Source organism: Meleagris gallopavo, chromosome 2, assembly GCF_905368555.1.
Source record: "Meleagris gallopavo chromosome 2, MGAL_WU_HG_1.1, whole genome shotgun sequence".
NCBI lineage: Eukaryota > Metazoa > Chordata > Aves > Galliformes > Phasianidae > Meleagris > Meleagris gallopavo.
The window spans coordinates 58,008,140-58,034,157 of NC_139405.1; the positions used below are offsets into that span (position 1 = coordinate 58,008,140).

Below are 26,018 nucleotides of genomic sequence, written 5' to 3' on the forward strand. Positions count from 1 at the left end.
TAAAGCTGCAACTGTTCCTTTTATTTAAAGGAGGATAATAAAATGAATGCAGTAGTGGTTCAAATCAAGGTGAATAAAATGGCACAGTGATGCATGGGATATGAAATCACTATGCAGAAGTTAGCAGTTTTCACTGTTGAAATAATTCTTGTTTCAGCACTTCAGGTGGTCAGTAACTGCTGCATTAAATACATTTCAGCCATATGAAGTTGCAGACTTTGTGGTACTTAATACATAAACATGATATATCAGACAGGTGCTCAAAGATAAATCAGCAGTTTGAGGCAAACACATGATGTAGTATCCCCATTTGCAGACTCAAAATTAGAAATGTTGTTGCAGTGAAATATGTCAATATCCTCACTAACCCAGAGCTTGCAGCTCAGTTTTCTGTTCTGGTTGTTTCTTTCTGACTGATTCTCTATGTAACAGCCAAAACCTTACAGTGTTATAGATATTTATTTTGAATGTTTGTTTAGAATGGATTCTTCTCAGTTTTTCTACTCCAAGTGATAAAATACAATTAAAATGGTTGTACAAGACTGTTATAGGTGAGTTGGATAAATCACTTGATACAGTCTTGTCACTAAGCTATTGCTTAGAATTCTTTTGTTCCTGGTAAATAACTTTTAATTAAATACCAACTTTCTTTAGATATTGTGTATCAACCTTGGGGCAAGCAACAGGTACTAGGTACTGGACAGTTATGATAAATTGAGTTTTAAAGTTACATAGGGAATATTTCTAGAGTCATAGACATTGCATCTATGTAAGTATCATTCAGAAAAAAAAAAACCTTAAAAAAGGCCTTTCTTGCAGAGTCATAAACTGTTTTGAATGTCTTCACATAGTTAGCAACACTTACATTCACAGGATAGTGTTCACTGCTAAGTTTGATGGGGCCCCAGGCAATCTTACCTAGTACTTGATCTAGCAGCTGGCAACCCTACCTATGGCAGGGGGTTGAAGCTTGATGATCCTTGAGGTCCATTCCAACCCAAGCCATTCTATGTTCATGACAGCAGCGTAGTTTGAATGAGCTTTTGATTATTTTTCAGAAAAACGTAAAGGGGGACGTGGATGTTTGGGATACTTCTCTGTAAGAATCTAAACATTTCTACATAATTTTATTGTATTGCTATTGTTGCAGTATGTTAAAGCCTCTAATCTGCCATCAAGGTTTTTTTTTCTGGCTCCTCTTCAGTGTGCTTTGGGAGAGATGTTGCTAACCTGCATAAACAGCAGGAACCCACTGTAACTGCTTTCTCCAAGTTGTCTGCAGAACAACAGGATTCTGCAATAGAAGCTATTTGGTAAGGAAGGAAAAAAATGCAAAGCAGAAAAAAAAAAAAAGTGGCTGATAAAATTAGCTAAACTTGATACAGAAAGAAGTTTATGACCACTGGAAAAACAAAGAGTTGCAAAGGCAAAATAACACCTGAGTGTGTTATTCTGATAGTTTGAGCTGGTTGCACATGCAGCCTGTGCAGTGTGCTGCCTACCTCTCACAGCTGATCCCTCGCTTCTAGAGCTGCCTGAGTGCCCAGAAAGGTGAGGCAGGAACAGACTATGGCTGTGGTGGAAGCTGGTGCCACCGCAGCTGGGCATCCTTTGGGATAAGGCAGGACCGAAGCACAAGCTGAGCAGTGGCAGGGTGTAACTGGGGCAGTGTACCTGATTTACAGTTTAAGCCAGAAGCATAGCCCCTGAGGGAAAGAAAGTGAGACAGCTGCCTTTCACTTCAACTCCTCCAATATCCAGGAAGAGCACTAGAGCAGCTGAAGACTTAATTGTGCACCTGCTCAGTTATTCTGACATTTTTCAGACATGTCATATCTCAGCTCACTAGACTACTCAGCTTCCATTAATAAGCTGTCCTCATTGTGCTGGGCGGTCTCACTGTTATGTAGGTTGTTGAGCCTTTTTATGTCTTCTGTGTGAGATAACAATACCAGTAAGGACCTAACTACTTACAGCCAAGTGTAAGTCCAAAATAATTTTTTTCTACATTCTGACATTTTTTAGCAGAGCTGTACTTCCTAACCGTTTTGGAAAGTTGAATGAAAATATTTCTATTTCATATTAAATAAATATATGCCAAACATAGAATGATTTTTATAAAAAGAAACCCAATGTTTCTGCAGAGATTTTCCATGGTTGTTTCTTTTTTTCTCATAGCTTGTTTTGTGACTCCTTAACAAGCACATAATTTCATTCAATTGCATGTCTTTGGAGCCTTATGTATTGTTATTGTCTTCTGTTTTTAATTCTAGCATGTGCTTTACTAGAAGGCATCCAGCCTCCACTGAAAACACTTATAGTCTGCAGTATTTCCTACAGTATTTGCAGTTATTATTCATGGGTTGCTATTCTCACTGTTAAATTTAGGGTTTAATACCATATTTGAATTTAAGTGTTCAGTTACGCTTACTGTTAAAAGTCTGTATTGTTGGTTTTTCTTTGCTGTTTTTTTTTTTTTTTTTTCCTGTTGGATTAACAAGCTTTTAAGATGGATAATTTTATTTCCCTGCAAACATTTGACTGCCTTAATGCCTTCTGCTAAACCATACATTTTCTCCAGTGTTTAAACAAATGTTCCTGGCACTTATTTTTTCCAATATTATTTAAAATGTTCAAATTCTAAAACGATGTGTAAGTTTTCAGTACAGGAAGAATATCAGAACAGCGTTGCCATTGCAGGGAGATGGCAGCCTGTTTCCACACTCTCTTGGCTGGTTCTGGGTCTCCTGGTCCAGCTTTGTTGCAGCACTCAGAGCTGTTGCAGGGGATGGCTCCTGCCAGGCAGGGATCTCCACTGGGCCCATACCCTGCCTCCTTCAGGGAACCTTGGAATGACTTGGACTGTGCTCCTTGGGTTCCCTGGTCTCTTGAGTTTGTGTACAGTGTCATGCTCTGAATATATGTAGTCAATGTAAGTAAAAAAACTGAACCAGTACAAAAAATAGTAATAATAATTGGTGTACTTCCAAAAGTATGCATCTATATTCAACTAGCTTTGTGAAAAATTCCCCTAGAAGATGGTCAGGACTCAGCTCAGGTGGGAGCTGAGTCACTCTGGAGTCATTTGTGGAAGTATCTCCATTGTACTCCCTGGTGAGTTCAGTTATAACTCTGTATTTCTGTAGGTTTTCTGGATTTGATTTATTTGTTAATTTCTCTGAATTGGGACAAATTTTGAAAGAAATTTTGCTTCTTATGGCTTACCCACATCTTGGCAATTTATGATATACTAAAATATACTGATTTTAATTTCAGGAGGGATGATGAATGGTAAAATAATAGTTTGTTCGAACAGTAAAAATCAAGCTTTTTGTGTTTAGAATCCCTGTTATGTATTGGGTTAAGTGTTGATATCCATAGTCCTAAAACTGCATAGCTTTGTGTAAGGTATTTGACAAAGAAGACTAGACATGCTATCGTCAGAGCATAGGTACACTCAGCACATAGAATGATAGAAATCAGTAAGGTTGGACAAGACTTCAGAGATCATCTAGACCAACCATCCACCTACCACCAATACTGCCCACTAAATCATGTCCATCAGTACCACATCTATCCTTTCCTTCATCACTTCTAGGGAAGCTGACTTCACCACCTCCCTGGGCAGCCTTTCTCAATGCCCTGCCACCCTGAGAAGAAATTCTTCCTAGTATCTAATGTGAGATCCAACAGGGGAAGCTTGCAAGATATTCATATGTGGAGGTGAAGGGGATATGGAGTTGCAGTAACAAAATCATCAACGTGAACGGGCTGTATGATTCTCAGCCTTTCCCTCCAAAACCTGCTCTATGAGTAAGGAAACAGTCTCCTGTGACTGAAGCATAACCTCATATGAATAAAAAACATTTAATCAAACATGCATCCAGTGCCAGTTTTTTTTTCTTTTTTTTTTTTTTTTTTTTTTTTTTTTCCTAAACTGAAACAATCAGTAGGATTTTGCTTGGAGTCTTTTTCTTTTTTTTTTTCCTGCTGTGAAGTGATTATTAACAGTATATATTCTAACTTAAATACTAATGAAACTCCCTTTGATTTAAATTTAAGAATTATTTGGACTTGAAAGGCTATTTATTAAGTCTATTGTCCCCTAGACTGGGTAAATAATATTAAACAAAGTAGTATGCATATGTTATTTGTATATTGATTAATACACTAACAACACTAGTGATTTTTTGGGTTATTTTTTCTGTCAATAATTATATAATTACTTGCATGCATTTTTTTTATTAAGAATATGACACAACTGTTTAACTGTAGGAGGGCTTAAAGCTGGAGTTGATGCTGCATGCTCATTCTAGTCATTGGTGCCTAAATATCACAGTACACTTTATATATAATGTCATACATACTGATGTGAGCATAATGTACTGCTAGTAGCTCAGCAGAATGGGAACTTCGTACTGATGAAATGTCAGTCTTAATTTTTGATTAACTTCGCTGTGGGCATTTCATGTCAAAACCAGGACTGTCCAAATACTGCAAAATGCTGTGCATAAAAATCCGTTCATTTCTTTCATGTTGTAGATGCACAAGTGTTCTTTCTGTATAGTCTTTCAGAGATGTTAGGGGGCAGACATAGTGGAAAGGATTTCACTATTTTTACTCCCTTTAAGCAGTGGCTAAAAATATTGTCGTAAAGTAAAATTGTAGTTAAACTGATCACGCTGGGAAAGGGATTTTGAAGTTGGGGTCTAACAAAGGGAGAAATGAAACACACTGGTTGGGATCATTGTTAAACTATTCAGCATTTCCTTTTAAATACGCATTGAACCAGTGATTCTACTGACAACTCACCATCTTTGTTACCCTTCTCTGAAAGTGCTCCAGATTTTCAATGTCCTTCTGTTAGTGAGGGTCCCCAAAGTGAACACAATGCTCAAAGTGTGGCCTCACGAGAGCTGAGAGGGATGATCACCCTCCTGGCTCTGCTGGCTACACTGTTTCTGATACGAGCCAGGATGCCACTGGCCTTCTTGTCCACCTGGGCACACTGCTGGCTCGTGTTTAGCCAACTGTTGATCAACACTCTCAGGTCCATTTCTTCCACACAGTCTTCCAGCCACTTTGCCCCCAGTCCCATAGTGTTGCCCTGGGGTTGTTGTGACCAGAGGACCTGGCACTTCGTTATGGCAGTTAGGATGCTGCTTCCTGTCCCATCACTTCCCATTGCTATATACGTTCTGACACCTGCACACAGCTAGGAGAGCTGCAGGAGTTTTCTTACTCCTGTAATACCCCATGTTTGAGGGGCTGGAGGGGCAGTGAGCCTGGGCAGGACTTCAGAGTTATGATTAGTGAGCAGTATTGGTTGTAGATGGATGGTTGGACTGGGAGGTCTTCTCCAGCCTTGATGATTCTGTATAAGCTAGTGGGTTAAAATATAGTTTTGAATAAGGTTGTTTAGAAACTTTAAAACTGCTGAGAGAAAGTTTATGACCAGAAAAAGCAGAACTGTATTCAGTGGAGATTGCTTACCAGAAATCCTCTGTGCCTTACACGTCAAGATACTTCAAAGTCTGCTCGAAATAACTGGAGGAGTTGTGTGGGGTTTTTTTTTTGACAGAAATAAAGAGTCTTATTCTCTGGTTTGATTGCTGCGGCCAGGACAGAGGGAGCCCACCAGGATGCCTGAACTTGCTGCCAGGATGGGTGGCTGAAAGCCACCAAATGCATTTTCCACATGGCCATCTGTAGCCAGCCAGCTTAGAGCAAGGCAGGGCGAACTCTGGCACAGTGGTGAGCTGTTAGTTCTCAGATTCCTGCTATGTTACCTCTGATCCAAACTTTTCACTTGTTATGGCTGATGCTAAGATTGTAGGTGTTTGGAAACCAGACTAAAGTTCTGAGAGTGTGATTTTTCTTGGGGTTCTCTCTCATGCATCTTTTTTTTTTTTTCTTTCATTCCTCATATAAAAGACTTTTCATTTTTGACAGGCTGTCTTCTTAAGACACTCTGAAACTGTGTTATATACTCCTAGATGGACCTAAGTTGTTACAGTGAAAAGCCTGCAACATTGCTTGGATGCAAGGATGTGTACTGTATTTAAAATCCCATGAATAGAGTAGTATTGTATATATGTGATAGTTGCTATGGAAATGATAACCAAAATGTTAATAATAGCTTTGTTCATTCTTTTAGTTGTTAATGATAATTTTCTAAGCCATAAAAGTTTCAGGTTACTGTATATTAGAAAGGAAATTATATAATTTGAAATTATAATTGGGAAACGTTTGATGGATCTGGTTATAGAATAACAAATGAGAACAATTAATAGAAAGTTAATTGGGTAACATCAGAAAAGTTTATCTACTATATTGGGATTGCATGCTTCAGTTGATACTTAGTGTACTTTTGGGATTTCTGGTTGCACCACACCTCTGGTTCTGATAGTATATTGTATTACGAAGAATATTAATAATGCTGCAGAACAATTACTTGTTCATTTGCTAACTGATTAAAGTTCATGCATAATTTATTGGAACAGGGAGAGACTTTATAAATAAGTCTCCTTGTCCTCAAGAGCTTAAAAACAAAATGCATATGCTAATATAAGAATACACTTTACCTCTTAACATAAAAATTTAATATGCAATGGTATATTAGTTTCATTAATATGAGGTTTTATTTGTAATAATCATGCTCTTAATCAAATTATATACTTCTAAGCATAGCTTTATGTTTTAGAGGTTTATAACTTGGAGCTGGTAGTGTTTCATGCTCATCAACATTTATGTTTTCTACTGTAATATACTCTGACCTTAGAATTCATTAGTTTGACATTTAATGTGTTAGTTTCACAGCAAATAAACTGCCTTCATTAAGCCCAGTTGCATTTCTGAGCCATGATACAGTTAGGGATTTGAATTAGTTCATACGCACTCTTCTTGCCAAAACAGAGTAAAACATGTAAATAATTAATTGTGATACTTACTAGGGTTTTTGTATATCCTGAAGCTGGAATTTAGATACCTTGGAAGATGCACCTTTTCAGTCTGAGAAGATAAAAAGATCTCTGCTTGTGACCATTATAGAGCATTCACAGGTTCCCTGTCTCCAAACTGAGTGGATTGGTATGCAGCTAGTCTAGAAAAGCCTGAAAGAGAGGAATCTCTGTGGCAAAATGTGGGAAAGTCAGTTGCAGCGTTAGTAAATACACTGTCGTGCTTTGAAGGGAATCTTCATTACTGGACATAGAGAACTTGGGAGTTCCAGCTTGACCTTCACCATACAGTTAGGGTGGGATGGAAAAGGAAGGCTGGGAGACCTTCTGCAAGTTCTCAATCATCACTCTTCACATGCTCTCTAAGTGACATTGGTAGGGTCGTTCCTGGGAGGCAGAATATATGCAATACTTCCACATGTTAACCTCTCTTGTTTGGAGAGGTGAGGGACAATGGTAGAGAGAAGGGCCAAGACCTTGGGAAAACTTTGGATCTTGGGCTCTGTCTTTTTTCTAATATACTGGCCATGAGATCCAATTTACCTGCTCAGAGTTGCCGTGTTGTTAGTTCTGCATCGCTGCTGCGTGAAACCGCTGTGTGCATTGAATTCAGTATTGTTGCCTAATTAACTGAAACAAATTAGTTAAAATATGAGCCATCTGGTTGAAGATGAACCTTCCATGTTTATCAGTAGATTCATTTTAATAGAGAAATACATGTTGTGAGTGACTTTTTTTTTTTTTTAATAAATCATTCTTAGGCGATGTCCTACTTTACATACATGTTTCTCAGGGTAAGGGAAATTTCACTCTCCATTTGGTCTGTTGCTATCTTCTCACATAGCAGCTGTCTAAATTTTGGGGTGGAAGGAGCTTCAAATAGAGGAAAACAAAAGCCAGCGTATGTCCTGTTGTTTGAATTTCTAAATCAGCAATAAGTTATCTTGGAGTAAAATAATGAAATACGTGGTTGCAGTTTTGCTCAGTTCTGAAAATTCTGAAAGCCTGTAATAGGTAGTTGTATCTTTCACCATAACTACATCTGGTAGACTTGCAGTGATAGTGATTTTTAAGAATATTCTGTGTAGAGTTAGTGTATGTATTCTAACTATTTCTTTAAGGAAAGTATGTACGTGGCTTCTGTTAATAAAAGAATAGCAGTTATTTTTTAAAAAACTCAAATTATTGCTGTAGAAAGTGATATGCATAATCTGAGACTTCTAAATGGAAAACATAATGTTGGTCAGGTACCTGTGGTGTGCCACTAGCCTCTACGAGCTAAATCCTCTTCAGCTCTTCTTCACTTGATGTTGGCTTGCTTTTGCTTTCAGCTTTTAAATCTTTGCAGACCAAGACCCAGAAGCTTTTCAGTAGAAGGAGACCTCCTATTAATGTTTCATTACTGATTTTTTTTTTAATTTTTTTTTTAATTTTTTATTGTCTCCCATACAGAGCCTCCTCGACCAATAGCACCTCCACAGTTGCTGGGTGTTGGACCAACATATTTGCTAATTCAGCTCAATGCAAATTCAATTATTGGTGATGGACCCATTATTCTGAAAGAAGTGGAGTACCGAATGACATCTGGGACCTGGACTGAAACCCATGCTGTCAATGCCCCAACCTACAAACTCTGGCACTTGGATCCGGACACTGAATATGAGATTCGGGTGTTGCTTACCAGACCAGGTGAAGGTGGCACCGGGCAGCCAGGACCACCGCTCATCACCAGAACCAAGTGTGCAGGTGAGTGCTGCTCAGAAAAAAATAAACCAAAAAACTCTGTTTAATTGTTTTGCAGATCTGTTAGCTTCTAATTAACTTGTAGCAGAAATTAAGGATTCTTTAGCATGGAGAGGATCCTAAACTCCAGGATCCAAATTTTGTCTGAATATGGGCATGCTGCATCCACTGCTTTACTTGGCCACTGTCTCTCTTGATGAGTGCTAACTGTGGGAGGCAGGTTAACAGGTGGGATGATAGAAAGCTAAGAAAACTTCTCTTCATGGAAGAAAAGAGACCTCATCATCTGTGGAAAGGATAGTCGACCTCTTTTTTCACCCTTCACTTGCGTTGTAAATCAACTTTAACATAAAGGAACTTGCATAGAAAAATTATCTGTTAAACAAATAGGATTTTATAGAAAAGGTAGTGTCCTTCACTATCTCTTTTCCAAACAGATATGCAAGGTCTGCCAGAATCTCTAACAGTTTCTAAAGTACACGTGCAAATATCACTAGGAATGCTTTCTCTTCTCCATTTTTGACCTACTACCACCAAAAACATGTGTTGCTGTTTTGCAGTCTGCTTCTGTGTTTTTTTTCTGAGTACCTCTGCATGGCCAGCACCAAGAAGATTAAGCACTGCCAACTTGTGTTATATGATCTTCCTTGCAAAGCTACTTAGAGTTATTTTAATCTCAGCTTTCATAAAAAAAGATAATGCCTACCTCTCATAGTTGCAGAGGAGAAAAATTAGAGGTTTGAACATCAGACTGGGAAGTAAATAAAAGGAAACTTAAATTGTGGGGTTTTTCTTCTAATCTTAAGATTTATAGGGCCTGGCTTACAGATTTTGAAAATTTACGCTGTAGTAGATTTAGTGAAGGTGCTGATAACTATCTATTCGAAACTACATTAAAATAGCAAGAAATAAGAGCTTCAGTGGCAGATTTCCAACGTCATATGTACTTAAGACAAAATGTTTTTTTCATACGTTGGTCACAGACCTCAGATGGACAGCTATTCAAATTCTCATTTAATCACTTATGACCATTCATTTATCTTATTTGAAGAAGAGAGTCAATGTCTAGAGCACAAGCTAATACTTCAAGTCAACTAGGTCAGTAAGTATGAATTCCTTGAAAATTAGACAGTCTGTTTTGAAACTGGGCAGAATCTTGTCGGAAGCTGAGGCACACTGTTCGTTTAACCCTAACCAATAAGCTTGCAGCTGGAGCAAAATGAAACAAGGCATTTTTTATTTTTTTGATCTTATTTATAATTTAATCTCTCTTTCCTGTGAAGTGAAAAGATATTTTTGTCTATCTCAGTTAAGATGACAGTTGTTGAGATCTAAGTAAGGTTAGGCATTGATTTTTGGTACTGAATTGTTTTAGACAGTCTTCTGAAACAGTAGAAATTTGAAAACATCTTCTATTTTAAAGAGTTTGAGCCAAGATGAACAAATCCCAAATGTTTGGATTCCTTTTCCCCAGCACTTGAAAAATATTTCATTTACCTGGTATGTGACAGACAGGAGCTCTTAAATGAAAAAGGAAAAGAAAGGAGATCATGATTTGCATAAGACTTGACATATTTTTGGAAGCAACTAAGGGGAAGCTTTATTGTGAAGTCTGTAAATTAAAAATCTGCATGTAAGACACCAACATCTAGTATGACTTGAGACAAATTTTCAACTCAATTTAGTTGTCTCTGAAATGCATCACATTAAAAAAAGGAAAAAAAAAAAAAAAAAACCACCATTAAAAAATGTGAACTTTCATGGTAACATTGTTTTAGTAACAGTAAGATTTTGCATTGTTTACCTTGAAGTAAGATGGGTTCTTCTTATTCCAGGAAAGCAAAAATGAATAAATATCACTATTAACCAGTTTCAGTTAGAAGGTGAGCCGGCAGGGATTTGTGGAGGCTGGAGTACTGAGCCCAACAGTGCTCAGTGTCACAGGACAACTAACACAAGGCATCAGGTTGGACATAGTGTCACCCTGCTGCCTTCTCTCCTGGCTGGAATATGCAGGCAGGCATTCCTTTTCCACAGTGTTTTCCCAAGACTTACAGTGTTTTCCCAAGACTTCTGTCAATAATTGCAAACCCCAACTGATACTAATTTTATTTTTAAGAGTTTATTCTTAAAAGGCAAATGATAAAAAAGTCTTTTCTGAAGAGAAGATTTTTAAGAAAAGGTAAAGCTAAGAATTGAATAACTAACAATGCAATCTCTTCTGCTCCTGATTTTGTACTTGTGACTGGCAGGTGATTTACTGTGCTATATTAGATGACATTCTCTGTGGCAATGTCTTCTTTCTGGAGGTTCTTCGATTATTCCTAATTCTTGTTTCTGACAAGATCACTTATTTTTCAAACAAATACTTTTTTTTTCTCTGTGTTCTTTGTCAGTTTGTATTTCTACAAGTTGTGTAGGTATTAGTTCAAATTCTGAAACAAATTATAATTGATTATCTGATCAGTGTCAAGTGAAGTAGGGAGAAATAAATGACTTTTCAGCATGAAGTTTGACTGCTCTCTGTATAGATTAAAAGGCACACATTAGTGAACATTGATCTGATGAGTTGTTAGTGTTCGTGTTCCAAGTACCGGTAACAGCTAACTCACTGACACATCATTAGGAATGGGTTAGTATTCTGCTTCTGTTTATTTAATACCTAAGTAAATATTAGTGTTATTTTTGAATGAAAATTGAAAATGATTTTCCACAGAATTCATTTAGTATTTATAATTTCTGGACATTGGTAACTACATATTATTGATCAGTTAGCTTGTGGTTTGCCAGAGATGTATCCTACCTCTAAACAATTTAACCAATGACTGTATGTATCTCTGTATCAGACATGCACTTTTATTATTCAGTATTTTCATCATTCTCCATCTTCCTCATGGCAAGAACAGTGTCTAGTGACTTAGTGAACGTTTCCAATAATACCAAACAAAATGGTTTTCTAATGAAGGGATAATTCTTTCAATAGTTAAGTCTTCCAGAAGCCTGTTTATCTAACTGCAATTTCCGAAGTAATATTTCTCTATGCTGAAGCTACACGGCTGTGTTTTTGCTAGATAACTTGCACGCTGTTTTGTCAGTTTGCATTTCTATATCCACAATTAAAGATAGTGCTGAGCAATGAAATGTACGAAACAATAGAGTGTCCTTAAAGGATTGAAGTGAGCTTAAAACATGTTAAACAAACCATCATTCTCTTCCTTAAGAGCCAGGTATAGTCTTTGTTCTTCCATTTTTTTGAGCACAGACAAAATTTGTGCTAAGCACAGCATTGTGTACCCATGTGTGCTGTTTAGAAATAATCAGGAGCTGCTGATGCTGGAGTCTACATCCTTCCAGTTGCATCTCGTGGTGCACCCAAGCTGGCAATGATACCTGCACCTCTTGCCTGCTGTTGTTCCTGTAATTATTCACTTCTTAAGCATTCTAAAACCAAAGGCAAGGATAGCATTTTCATTGCAAGTAATTCTAAGGTAGTTTTCTGTGGCTATTTTGTTTTGAGACTGGTTGATTTTTTTATTATTTATTTATTTATTGAGTAGTATGTCTGAGTTCTGATTGCATACCCTGCCTTTCCTTTGGGGAGCTGTAGAAAATATTTTGTAATCTAAAATTGTCTGCTTAGGCTGCTTTATCAACTGTAAGTTATAAGTTATTCTGTTACATTTGCTACTGCTTCTGAGTAACAGCTAACAGCTCAGCTTTATGATTAACTGATGTTTTAGTAGCAAAGGAGGTCAATAGTTCAGCCTGTCCAGAGCTTAATATATGTACACAGCAGAATTACTCACTCTTGCTCTACAGAAGTCCAGGCTGTGATTTTCAGTAAAATGTGAAGAATTGTAGAGCCGCTGGGGGAAAGTCCTGTTTTTGTTGTGCTTTTTTTTTTTTTCCTCTCACAAATGTTTTGTTTATAATAAACTGTTACATGTATTAGTTTTAAATAATAATAGATGGACAGGAAGCTTTACACTCTAGATTACAGCTTAATCAGAGCTGCAAATGGAATAGATACTGATGCTTATTATTATTATTATCCTGTTGTTCACAACAGCTACCAGTCACATAGCCCTGGCTATCAGTAGCTGTCAGCCCACAGACACAGGGGCACAGTACATGTTCCTGAGATCCATCTGCAGGTAAATGCTGGGGAGCTGGGCTGTTCTCTGTCCCCCTGCTGCAAGTGCAAACTGCTCATCTGCAAATGTGGGCAAACGCTGAAAAACAAAAGTAAGCTTAAGGGGTTGTTTTTTATTTTCTTAGGTTGTTGGGGATTTTTTTGTTGTTGCTTTTTTTTTTTCTCCAACAGTAAGACCCCTGCAATGTTGACACTGATAAACTGACTTTTCATGGCCATCTGGAGAATTGTTGTTCTGGTTCCATGCAAATTCATTTTGATTTTTGGAATGAGGGAAGTGAAAGGTGCATGGCAGAATAAAATTCACTTGTGCTGATATGGGATGTATACAGTGTTGCTTAGGTTTGGGCTGTTTGCCCTCTGCACTTTCAGGGTGAAGGTGGAGAGTTCAAGGCAGGAAGCTTGATTTATAGCCTTTGCTGTGTGCTGTGCATGAGGGCTCAGTAGGGTGGAATGGGAGGCAGTGGACTTGGGAAACCAGATACAGTCAGCATCAGAGATGGGTTCTGAGCATATAAGATGGGCTATTCATTTGTGTCTTGAAGCAGTTCATCTTAAATTCTTATTTTTGTCTTTCAAAGTTAATAAAAGTACAGAAAGATATGTAATTCACAATCATTTATTTAAAAACAAAGAAGTGGACAGAGAGAATGTTTACCTTTACAGCAGAACAGTTATCTTAAGGTTTCAAGCAAAACCTTACTTTTTTAACCTCACAATTGATATTATTAGAGATTTACAATACAGCTGAGAGTAGAGCCTCAAGACAGAGTGCTTAAATAATATATTTTTATTACTCAAATTTCTGTTGTTTACAAGCTGAACATTCTTCTAAAATGTGATACTTTTAAAAAATATATTTTTCATTTGTCACTGCAGAAGTGACCACATTACACCAATATTTATAAGTTGCTGTTGTTTTTAAAAATGTATTTGGCACTTACGACTGTTTCTGGGCTTTTGGCCAACTAGTAATTGGAAACACTGAAGATCTCACTAGCAGATTCCAAATGCACCAGTCTCTTGCTCTTTAAAGGTTTACCAGTTTGCTGTGATGTAGGATGGAATTAAAAAAAAAAAAAAAGTATTTAAAGTTTGGAGTAAAGAAACTCGATCTTATTCCTTTTGGAATGGAAATGAAAAATTGCATGCTTGTTGTTCAGAGAGCATCCTGTAGAACAGCTATCTGATTTGAACCATCAGCTGGCATGTTCAACCTGTACTCTGCTTATTGTGCTGATTGCCACATATAGAATTCTAATGATGCTTATATCCATAAGAAAGGGCTATTGCACAGCTGAGTTACCTAGCAGGAGACTAGGCAGAGTGCCTAGCCAAGCTCCTGTCAGATTGTGCGAATTAAGCATGGTATCCGCTTTTTCAAAGAATTGCAATGCTGATGACTCAGTTGAATTGGCATTAAACTGAAAGTTCAGACACTGACCTCTGCTAAATTGGTTTTCAGCTTTTTGTGTTTGCTATATTCAGTGTTGCTTAGTATCTCTTTTTTGATATTTGCAGCTGCAAGCTCTCTGTACTAAGTGAAAGATTTCTTCCAGGGTTGTGCAATGAGATGCCGTTTTACTGAGTTCTCCCCAGATTTCTTCTGGGAGTGACTTTTGTTCATGGTTAGTTCTTTATAGGATGTATTCAGCAGTAGATCACTTTCTGTCTCTTTACCTGTGATTAGAGGTAGCAGACCTCAGTTGGTGGGTTCTTGTAACTTGGCCACACATTTCTCAAAGCCACTGTTTGGTGCAGTGCCCTCTCTTGCCTGCTTTCTGAGGTTCCCAGCTGTGGGCAGTACCAGTCAAGGGCCTGCTGCAAGAAGTGATGGTGGTCCTTGGCAAGTCACAGCCTGTGCACTCTGGTATTGATAACCAATCTCATTCACTGACTGAAGCCCATCAACCATATGATGGAGCAGACTGCTTCCCCTTGGCTGAGCAGGAAGGGATCAATCTGCCAGAGCTGCCTTCTCTTACCTGTGGTTCTGCCAACCCTAGTTTCACCTCAGGCTGTTCAACTCTTTATGAAGCAGAGTGCTGCAGCGTGGAGGCTAGCAATTTATCCCAAGTGCAAGTAACAAGTCAATAGATCACGCTTTGTAGAGGAGCACTGTCTGTGGCAAGAAAATGCATTGCAGTGCATTAATCCATGGCATCAATTGCAGCTGTAAAAGAGTGGACGTGGGTAATAATTCATATTCCAGCACTTGAAAATGCTATGGGTGCACCCACACTAGATAACCATTAAAACTTCTCTGAAGTTTGGGGATTAATGTTCACAGATTTTTGGTCTGTGCTCATTCCCAACGAGCATGACTGCAGGTTAATTTAATCTTACCCCGTAAGTTTCTATTATCTGTAGAACTGTAACTGAAACTTCTATTTTTAATTTTAACTGGAAAAAAAAAAAAAAGCATCTTTTTGGAATGTGATTAATTAATGTGCTTGATACTTTAGCTTGCTTTCATAATTAGGGTCTTTACATTTTTAAAGTGTAGTATTAATTTTATGGTGCTTGAGAATTTTCAAGTACCTTAATATAACAATTTTTTTTTACGCTCAGTTTTATAGGACCATCTTTTTTTTTTTTTTTTTTTTTTCTTTCCCTTCATTTGTCAATCTACTAAAAATTAAGCAGAAAAAAATTCCTGAAATCTCAGGAATTACTCTGGTCAGTGCAGTACTTAAATGTGCAGTTTTGGAAGCATGCTATTTCTCAGTGCTGTTTTGATACTATTAGCAGAATAATTTGAAGTGTGTAGGAAGGGCTGTGAGTAACATGGATTGTAGCTTGAATGGGCTGAAGAGAAAAGTAGTACCAGCAGTGTATGTTGGGGGAAGGGATGCTGATGAGATTTCCCAGATGCATTCATTGTTCTTTCCCTCTCCCCATAGGTCTGTCTTTTTGAAAATTATGTGGCAATATCATGTTATTCATGCTAGTGTGAGATCTGGATCAAGTTCAGGTTAGCATCCTCCTTAAGGCTAGGACAGACTTCCCAAAAGCCCTACTTCTTAATGCCATTAATTCTTTGAGCTTTATTTGCTAGTTGAATCTTTATTTTGCATTTAATTCCTGTTTTTGGGGTGTGTTTTTTTTTTGTTTGTTTGTTTTAGTTTTGTTTCACTGTAAGTGTAGTCAGTATAATTGTTTCCTCCTAATTGGAGGCTAGGTTATGTGAGGTAGAACTGAGTGAATTTCATTTTCTTAATTTTATTTCTCAGTTAATCTTCCTGCTGGCACTGTGAGGGAGACTGGACCAGATGATGCTTTTGTATAAAATGATAATGAAATAGCTTCCATTTTAATAATCAGTTGAGAGCACATTATGCAGTAGATAATGTCAAGTTGCACTTCAGGTGATCAGTAGGTCCAGAATCCTAAAATGGCTTGTCAGGACTCTTAGCACTACCTGGTTTTGCTTGGTGTTTAAAAAAATAAATAAATGTGGAGCAGTCCTGGAAAGTTCCCCATGGTTTGAAAAGTAACATTAAACAAACCGACATAAAGGATCAGGATCACCCAATTAATTAAAACCTTGTCATCCTTAATTCTAAACAGAATAATGGAACTGCCAATACAAGAGCTGATTAATGAAGAATTAAGAATGTAATATAGTTAGAGATAGTCAACAGGTTTATGGAATACTGATCTTGTCAGCATAACTTGATTTGTTTTAAAATCAGATTACAGATTTGGTTAATAAAGGCAATATTGTTCTTCTGTAATTTGATAAAAAACATTTTGATTAAGAAATCAAAATAAAATCAACTCAAATGGAGAAGAACTAGCTGTTGTATCTAAAACCATTTTTATGGGTTAGTTGAATAAGCATTTCTATTGATATCAGGAACAGTTCTACGTAACTTACAAAGATAAGCAGGCAAATGGAAAAAAAGACTGTGTAAGTGGTTAAAAACAAAGAGAAAAAATAAGGTTACTGATTTAATGTGCCGTTATTCTATATTTCAAGTAGGTGAGCTGTAATATATCAAAAATATAGTGGACCATAATGTCAGAGTAGAAATAGAGCTCAGTCACTGTGTAGGGGATGGTGTGATTTGGGGATCACTGAGCATTGGGCATGGTTACTGAAAGAGCTCATCCAGTCCTTGGCTGTGCAAACCAGAGAAAAAAATCTCACCCTTTCCGTAATATTGGAAAATATTTTAAAGCTTTTGAAGTTACATATTTGAAATTACTTCCAAATTTACTACTTCACTGGTTTCCCTTTAACCCACATTTTCCATGTTTATCTCCCCCACTCTGTGCAATGTCCTGTTTTATAGAATCAAATTATGATGTTACACAAGAGCTTATTGTCAGGAGAACTGGGAAACAAAAAGAAAAGAATTCTAGCAGAAAACTGGATTCCTGAAAGAAAATCTTGTTATTGAAGAGGTGTGATGAGACCAGAATTAATATTATTATTTTATTATTTTTATTTTTAATTAATATTATTGTTAGAAAAAATATGGTCAGTCGTGTGGTTGAAATCTGTGCTTGAGTTTTCTCTGTTTGATATTTCCAACCCCAGTGAATAAACTGTATACAATTTCATTTGTTTATTAGTGTGTTTCTTCTCATTTTACCTTTTCAAACTATTTCATTTTATGCATTTTGTTTTTCTGGTCAATATTAATTGCTGAAAACTATTTAATTTCTCTTGGAAATGGTAAAATGCATTCAAATAATTAACCATCTCAGTAAATAATTTACCAATACTCAGTAAAACAATACCTCAAGCTCATATTTTTTCAGTTTATTACCTTTGTTTTGTAGAATTAGTTCAATATGAGGGATTGGTAGAAATACACTTGACATCATGCACTTTTTTGTGTATCAAATGAATTCTACCAATTAGGTTGAAATGTCAAGAGTATGAGCACCCACTGAAAACATGGATACGCTACATTCCCAGTTTACAACTTGTAGCACTTCAAATGATTACAAACAAGTAAACTATTTCAGGTGCAGTACATTTCCTTAAAAGTAACAACCTTAGAAGATAGCTCTGGACTGTAATTCTAGAAACGTGCTTTCTGTTTGTGGCTATTTTGCCACCTTTAACCTTGTGTCTCAGTACTGTTTGGAAAGTGGGCTCAATACGAACGTTTCGCCAGCAATTTCTGTTAAGTTCGTTTACCTTGTGATTTTTTCAGAGCAAACACTTCTCTTAATTTTATTGTGTTTGTTGCAGTGACACCTAGGCTTTCCACAGATAAGTAATGTGATCGGATTTTAGTATAATAGAGGTTAATAATATGGAGAATAAATTCTTGTTCATTCAGTGAAATTTTTTCTTACTGATGCAATTTTCTGGTCTTCTGGAGGGAGACAACCTCCATGACAATAAAGAGCTCTACATTTTGTTCTTAACATAACCAACATTTCTCTCTGTCCATGCCCAATCCACTCTTGATTTTCACTGATTACATTATGGGATGCAGTGGGGAGTGAGGGAAAAGTAGAACAATAATATTATATAGAAATTAGTAGAGATCAATTCATGCCTGAAATATATATATATAGGCAGTTCTATCACTTCCATGTTACTCTCTGAATGGCCATAATTAAGGATCCTGCTAGCTGAGAGTGTTCCTTATGTTTATGTGTGTGTGTGCCTCTTTACCTCTAAGACTCCTTAGCTTACCATTGCCATGTTTTCTTTCTGTATCTCTAAGCTTTTTGGAAACCCTCCCAAGCCTTCCCTTCAGCTTTGAAGCAGATTTTAAAGTTAGAAGTAAAATCACCAATGGTTCTGTCTTAAGGAATGGATGAGAGAATGAATAGTATGTCCTAGAAGTTTTTCCCGTAGTGGTATGTGCTTGTAAGAAAGCTCATAGATCATCCAGTGCGTAAGAATCTATGCAGAAAAGAAACAAGAAAAAAGATTTTCAGATATAGCAAATAATGTGTAGGGAAAGATAGTGCCTGTGCATTTGAAAGACAAGTTCAGATGGTCGACATTTTTCATTGTCACTTCACTGCTGGGCGTATTCAGAGCAGATACCCGTTGTTTATAGAATGAGAGGAAAAAAATGTTCACAAAAGTAACATTATATAGAAATCAACAAACATACATACTCATGATCTTTATGTGTTACTGTGAATTATTTAGTCCTGAATTTATAGTTATTGCATGCTTTAAATAAAGTCACTTCTCAAACTTACTGTTTTTTCCCTGTGATAATTTGATCTGATTCCCACAGCGGGCACAGAAGTGCTACCACGCTTCAATATTGCCCTCACAAATCAGCTTACTGCCTCAGTATTTAAGAAGGGATTTGCAAGTTTAAGGTGAGAGTTCTGAGTCTCACTCTAGGTGATTTAAAGATCTCTTGAAAATACATTTGCTTTTGGTTCCAAGGTGTGGAGTTTCAACTGAGATACTGCAGCACACACCAATCAGGTGCTGTGATGGAAGCTGTTCACTCTATTGGATTCAGTCTGAAAATCTGCCTTACGGACAGACATAAATCAGAAAATGTCAGGAGCTCTCGTTACATGCTTCATTCACCTACATTAATCTATGGTAGATTCCATCTGTTTTTTCAGTGTAAATATGTGTACCCATATGTATGCTTTTTCAGCCTCTGAAAAGCAGCCATCCTATACCTGTAGCCCTGTTGAACAGCTCTCAGGTACTGGGCATGCTTCCTTTGGCCTGTGCTAGACCATTACCCAGAAACAAATTTGCAGCCGTTGTAATAAGGAACTACTATGAAAACAAGCAAACAACAGAAAGCACTTACTGGCTTTATAATATTGTGTTTCAAGCTTGGATACAGAAAATCTGTTTTTGGATCACTCCTGTTACCCCTGCCATCCTTCTTTCAGTGTTTCATCCTTTGCCTTACTCAGTCTTGTATGGGCTTGTAGTGAGGTTAAGTATAGCTCTGCCAGCTCCTAGAAGAAACTCTTTTGTCTCTGGTGTTGAAGGTCTGCAGTTTGCTGAGTTGTCTTCTGCACAGAATAATTGTTGGTGAGAAAAAATGAGTTACTCAAAGCAGTGCACTTTGTGTAATAGTAAGTTCCTCGTGGTCAAAATGATGGTATTTAAAAGTCTGTGAAGTTATTATATATTTTTCTGATTGTTTGCTTAAAATTTTAATATATTAACCCACCCTTTTGAATTTAACCTTCCCAGGCATAGTGTTTATGAGGAATAAGAGCATAAAGAGCCACAAAAAAGGGCTGCTAGGTTGGAGACTCTTGGATAGAGGGGGCTGAGCATTCCTGTGCAGGTGGCAGTGTAAGGAAGCACAGCACTAGCACAGTGCTTGCCCTGTAATGTTTTAATTTCTGCAAGAAAAGTGTAACTTTTTGTGCTTTGTAAAGTGAGCCTAGCTATTTAGCAAGGGACAAAGCATAATGTCATCGTTTGAGAGATGTATTGTCAACTTGGACAGGTGATATTTAAGGAGCCTGAAGAGAGAAATGACCTGGCAGTGTAACAAGACATATCACAAGTGACTGTCTCAGAAAGAATGAGAACAAGACAGACAATTTCCATTACTTCTCAATGCTAAGGTGCTAGCATTATCCCCTAAACAACCACATGCTCCAAGCAATAATCATGCACTGTCTTCTTCTGTACTAATATGAAAGTGGAATTCAATCTCTTTGACACATATTGCTTCAGCTTCTGACTTGTCAAGTTGTTTCTCTGTTGGAGCTGAGCTAATATATACTGAATGGGCTTTGTATACTGACTGAAAAGGGTGAAGTACTTATCCATTTTCCTTTGCTGGCTGCAGAGGTGTCTAGAATATGCTAGGGAAGAGAAGCTTTGTTTTTGGTAGCCTTATTGTAGAACAGGAAAAAGTAGAGCCCTTCTTCAAGTTGGCTGCTCTTTCAGAGTCTGCTCTTCAACCTGAACTGAGGAGCCTATTAGCTACTTGCTAATTCCCAGAATCATTTGAAGAGAGGCAGTCCTTATTGTTCCTATCATCCCAGTGGTGTCTGCGTGCTCTGGTTTTTATGGCAGAATATCACACTTTTTCTTTTTTAAATTTCTCTGCGGGAACATTTTTGCAATACTTTATAGAGAGGCTCAACATTTTCTGTATCAGTCAAATCCTATTCTTCAGCTGCAGTATTCACTGTATGTTCTGCCTATTGATTAAGTGCATTTTATAGTAAACTTGCATGAAGTATTAAATATTATGGTTGGAACCATTAGATTTCTCTATATGTAAGGAGAAATTAAATAAGTAATCAAGATAATCTGTGAAAAATGAGGAAATACTTTTCTTTGCAGTATATAAAAGAGAAAAAAAACACAAACTAACAATGGCCCTCCAATGATAGTGTCCTACAGCAGCTTGTTGCTTTTTCCTAAAGTACAGGAACAAGCTATTATTCCTATATTTGAAGGATCTGAAAATTCAAAATACTTGGTCTGAGACAAATGTAAGCAAAATTTTAAAACATCAGAATCTTATCCATAACCTGAAACACTTTTGTCAGAACATAATTTCTTCGGAGTATGCATGTTTCTGTGGTTTTGTTCTCTTCATTTTAAATCAGCAATATAATATCTTAGTACAATTAAATGATCACTTTATTGAAGATAACTGTTTATTAAGGATAACTGTAGCATTTTGTTTTTGTTTTGGTTTTGGTTTGGTTTTTGGTGGCTGCTTCTCTTTTTTTTTTTTTCTTCTCTTTTATGCTTTCTTTTCCTCTAGACCTGCAGCAGCTTAGAGATACTTCCTCTGTACTATGACTGCAGTAGTACAGAAAATGGGTAGATAAGCTACCCTAACAAGTACTGAATTGGATAAAGTTCTGAAGCTGCTGTTGTGACAAACATCAGTAGCTTCCTGTCCAGGCAAGCCTTTCAGGACTGTTTTCTTGTGTATCATGGTATTCTCTGTATAAAATGTGTGTGAGGACTCATGCAGTAAGACAACCTTTTTTTTTTTTTTTTTTTTTTCCTGTAGCTATCAGTAATGTGTGTTTCCTGATAGGCTTTCGCCGCCTAGTTTGAATATTAAAAAGCTGTGCAAAAGGATCTCAGGGAAGACTCATACAGAGTTGTATTTGTTGTTTTATTCAGCCTGTGCTGCAAAGATTTTCCGCGCTCTCTTATGGAAAGTCATGTGTTTAAATCTACTGCAAAGCGTTTGCATAAGGAAATTGAATTAAGCTTGTTTCTTTTATCTCAAAGGTGACTTTTTTCAACTTCTGAATAAGCATTCAAAGGTTTTGCTCTTTTACTGTAATGTAGCATTTGTGCATATAATTTGCTATAAGCAACAAGAGCAGATGAGAAAATCCTTGAAATTCTTTGTCTTGAAAATTTCTGCTGTCAGATAGAGAAAAAGAAAATTAATCAAAAATTCATTTTTGACATTTAAAAGAGAATTATTTGTCTTAAAATGCATCAAATATGCAAAAACGTAAATTGGTTGAGTTTGCACGTTTTAGAGCATTACTCTGTGATTGATGCTTATTAGATAAGCTAAAACATGTGTAGTTTGCTTCTGTGTAGCAGCCTTCACCTTTGTTTAGTAGCTGGATCACTTTAGGACAAGTAGCCTTTCCAACTCTGAAGAGGCTGTGGATATTTCCTTGTCAGTGACACTTCTTTCCTGACTCTTTGTAGGTCTTGCATGTAAAGGCAGACATTACTGGGGTTGTGTCCCTGTGAATTCTTGTATTTTGAGTTTGCATAGATAATTCCCACCTTGTCAATCCATACCACTTTTGTTGTTGCTGTTTTTGTGATATTCTTGGAGTATCTTAAAGTCAGTTTATTTCTAGCAATTAGCAGCATCTGGATTTGTGCTGGTAGCGGTGTTGTGTATGTACTACGAGTTAACAATGCATCCTCTGTGGTGGCTGGCCCTCAGACCTTTTGCTTTGTTTGAAGGATCATTCTGCTCCCTTGACAGTTACATACTAACAGAACTTGTCTCAGAAGTGGTGAGGCCAGCAATTGCTTACTAAAACCCTTCCTCCACATCCTCTGTTATACCCCATCATCTGAAGTCCTTATGCAAGAGGATACTATTTTCTGTTCAAAATAGAAATACAGAGAAAGTGCAAGCAGTCTTCAAATGCTCACCAATGTCTTCAAGGTTTTCTTAGGAATGAGCTAGTTGATAGATTTTAAACTCACATAACTTCTAAAGCTCCCCTCTACTAGCTGCTTCTAGGTTTGTGTTCAGTTGTCTGGCACAGTGATGGACTCTGCTACTTTCTTTGTGAGGTCATTGACGTGGAGAGGCAGGTCCTTCACAATGTGCGGGGTAAAGACTTGTAGGCTGAAGGCAGCAGAGGAGATCAAGGTGGGGAGACCCAGATACAGTAGCTAACGTTCACATTGGAAAGGTGCAGAAGAGGCAGGGAGTGAAGGCACTGCAGGATGTGAGAATCAGCCTTTGAGTAGTTGCTGTAGTGCAGCCGGAGGTCTGACAGGTGCTGCTGTAATTGAGTATCAGGCATAGCCAGGAAGCAGTTTGCCTTTGAAGTCTTGGTGAAGAAACTACAGAGTGGCAGAATATCTTCTCATCTGCTTTCTGTATGGAAGTTGTCTGAGGCATAAATGGAAGGACAAACAGCAACACTTCCTGTAGGAGTCTTAGTGAAATACATATTTCAAAATTGATTATTCTTGCCAGATTCCTTTTAAAATCAATCAGTGAATAGAAAGCAGGCAGGCCATTATCCTTTGATGTCTTCAAGGACAGGAGAAGATCTAACTTTGGACTTGAACACTGAATTGAAATCTTGCATTCCCTGATGGCTTTCAGAATTTGCTTATAGATGTCCATTACCATTCATGACATTTGGAGTCGTTACTGGAAAAGTTTTCTGCAAAAAGATGTGAAAGAAAGGAATTTTTGTTTTGACGTTGAAACCTTTGTATATGTACAGAAATGCCTAGATTTGGGTGTGTTTATAATGAAATTTGTATCAATTTCAATAAAAATATTCTGATAGCATTATAAAAATAAAATTTGTTTCAACTCACTGGAATGTTTTCTGTTAATAATATGTTTAGTAACCAGAGAGATGGTTAGAACCATTTTCTCTCCCCGGTGTATTACAATAGGTATGACAGAAAAATATCTATGCCTGCAGTATTGTTGAAGTTGGAAGAGCAGAGTTTTGTCTTTGTTATTGCCAAGTATAATTCACAAGGATGCAGCAATTTATATTCCATGCATTTTCCAAATGATCATTTGTGTGTATTGGTCTTAATCGATCATGAGTGTATAGTACATAAATACTCAAGGCAGCCTGAACTTACCATAGTATTTAGAACCATTGCATCGTAAGGGTAAGTTGTAGTGAGAGAAAAAGCTATAAATTTTAACAATTGTTTCAAGAGAATTACATGACAAGTCAATCGTGTTAAATGTAAAAATAGTTTTTGTGTTGATTAAAAATGTAGTTTAGAAGTTAGAAAGTAGTTTTTAAGAGTCAGAGAAGTAAAATTTGAGATTTGTTTTCCATTTAAAGATTGGGAAGGAAGAAACCTACTATTTATGTCTTTTAAAAGGTCTTATTAAAGTTTATGGGGGAATTTTGGAGAAAACTTGAGAGAATTGCTAGAAATGGGAAAATATGCTTGTGAAACGAGTGTTAGGCTGTCCCAGTTGCTGATATTGAAGAGATCAGATTTCCCTGTGTTATATACATGTTGCAGTAATCCTTTGTGTCAGTATTTCTGCTAATCTCTGCTGAGGCCAAGAGTGACTGCCATTTCTCCTCCGCCCTCATCAGCATTTAATGCCTAATTTCGCTTTTATGTGCTTTGGTCTTATGTACATGATGTCAGTTTTGTGTTCCCATCTGGCATCTTTGGGATCGAACCAATGTCCGGATGTATGGTCAGAAGGTCAAACTTATATTATGAGGAAACTTACATATTCCATAGGCGTATCTGGTAGCTTGTGAACACTTACTGAATGGTATTTGCTTCTGTCTAGAGGGTAAATGAGTCGAGGCAGGCTAGCTGAGTTTTTCAGTTATTGATATTGCAAGTAATTTCAGTTTTCCAAGTACATGTTTAATGATGTTTCCCTTGTGAGCAGTGTTCAGCGATCTCCTTGAAACCAAGCTCCCACTGAGGCATGGCCAGTGAAACCTGACCTTGAAATGATAGTGCAAGCCATGCTGAAAATTAATTGCTGGTAGCATTCTCTCTGCTATTTGATTTTTAATGAATAAAGAGTTCTTGCAAGTTCCAAAGTTTTATAGACAGGATGCAATTTTTTTTTTACAAGTTGATGGTTTAGTTGTTCTTAATGCAAGTTATTAAGAACACCTTTTAAAAAAATAATTTAATGTTCATTTTAACTAAAAAATAGAGAAGTATGATACTTTAATATCATTCAGACACGCTGATGTACTTCATCAGTTAAGTGCTATACTTGCAAAGCACATAAACACTATACTGTTTTTGCGTTGTGTTAAATTTAACTAAAAATATTTTTTAAAACAATTGTTGAAGTCCAATTTATGTTGACAAAGACACTACAAAAATATTTTGTAATAAGCTAGGCACTAATATGGCACAATTAATTTCATGTTATATTTTGTATAATTAAGTAAAGTGCTAACTTTTAGCTATTTCTTATGACAGCTCATAAAGCTGAGTTTTTTTGCGTTGTTGCAGTTAGTGTTTAAGTTGAAGAGCATATTTAATTTTAACAAGTTTGCTACTAAGTTTGCTAATATAATTGGTACTAAAGGAATTTAGCTTTATATACTAAGTATTTTATTATTAATAGAAGTAATTATGTTATTTTAATTTCAATATTGGGAATATCCCATATGTGAAATACAGCTTAACTTTCACTGGTCCAAAGTGACAACATACAAGATAAAAGCCTGCACTCTTTCATCTTATATTCCACAAGCATTTACGTTACCACATGGCCTTTTTCTTCTATGCAATACTGCTTTCTTTCAGATATCTTTCCTTTTCTTTTAAAAAGTATATTTTCACTTTAAAAATTCAGCTTACAGTTTTAGAAGAGAGTATTGCAGGAAAAATGTCTTTGGAATGTTCTTATACTGAGCTCCCAGTCCTTTGTCCTTTTTTTTTCTTTGGAAAAGTGATTTTTTTTTTTATTAGGTGCTTGGTTATTTGTGGATTTCTGGTATTTTCATTTTGTTTGTGCATGTTTTTCGTG

At 36.8% G+C, this 26,018-nt stretch overlaps 1 protein-coding gene across 1 annotated transcript in view; it reads left to right on the forward strand.

The window, feature by feature from the left end:
• The window catches only part of PTPRK (protein tyrosine phosphatase receptor type K), a 391,871-nt gene that overhangs the window by 218,583 nt on the left and 147,270 nt on the right, over positions 1–26,018 (forward strand). The window contains exon 7 of the mRNA XM_085217336.1: positions 8,412–8,705. Within this exon, the coding sequence (XP_085073462.1) occupies positions 8,412–8,705 (294 nt within the window). The remainder of the gene's footprint in view (positions 1–8,411; positions 8,706–26,018) is intronic.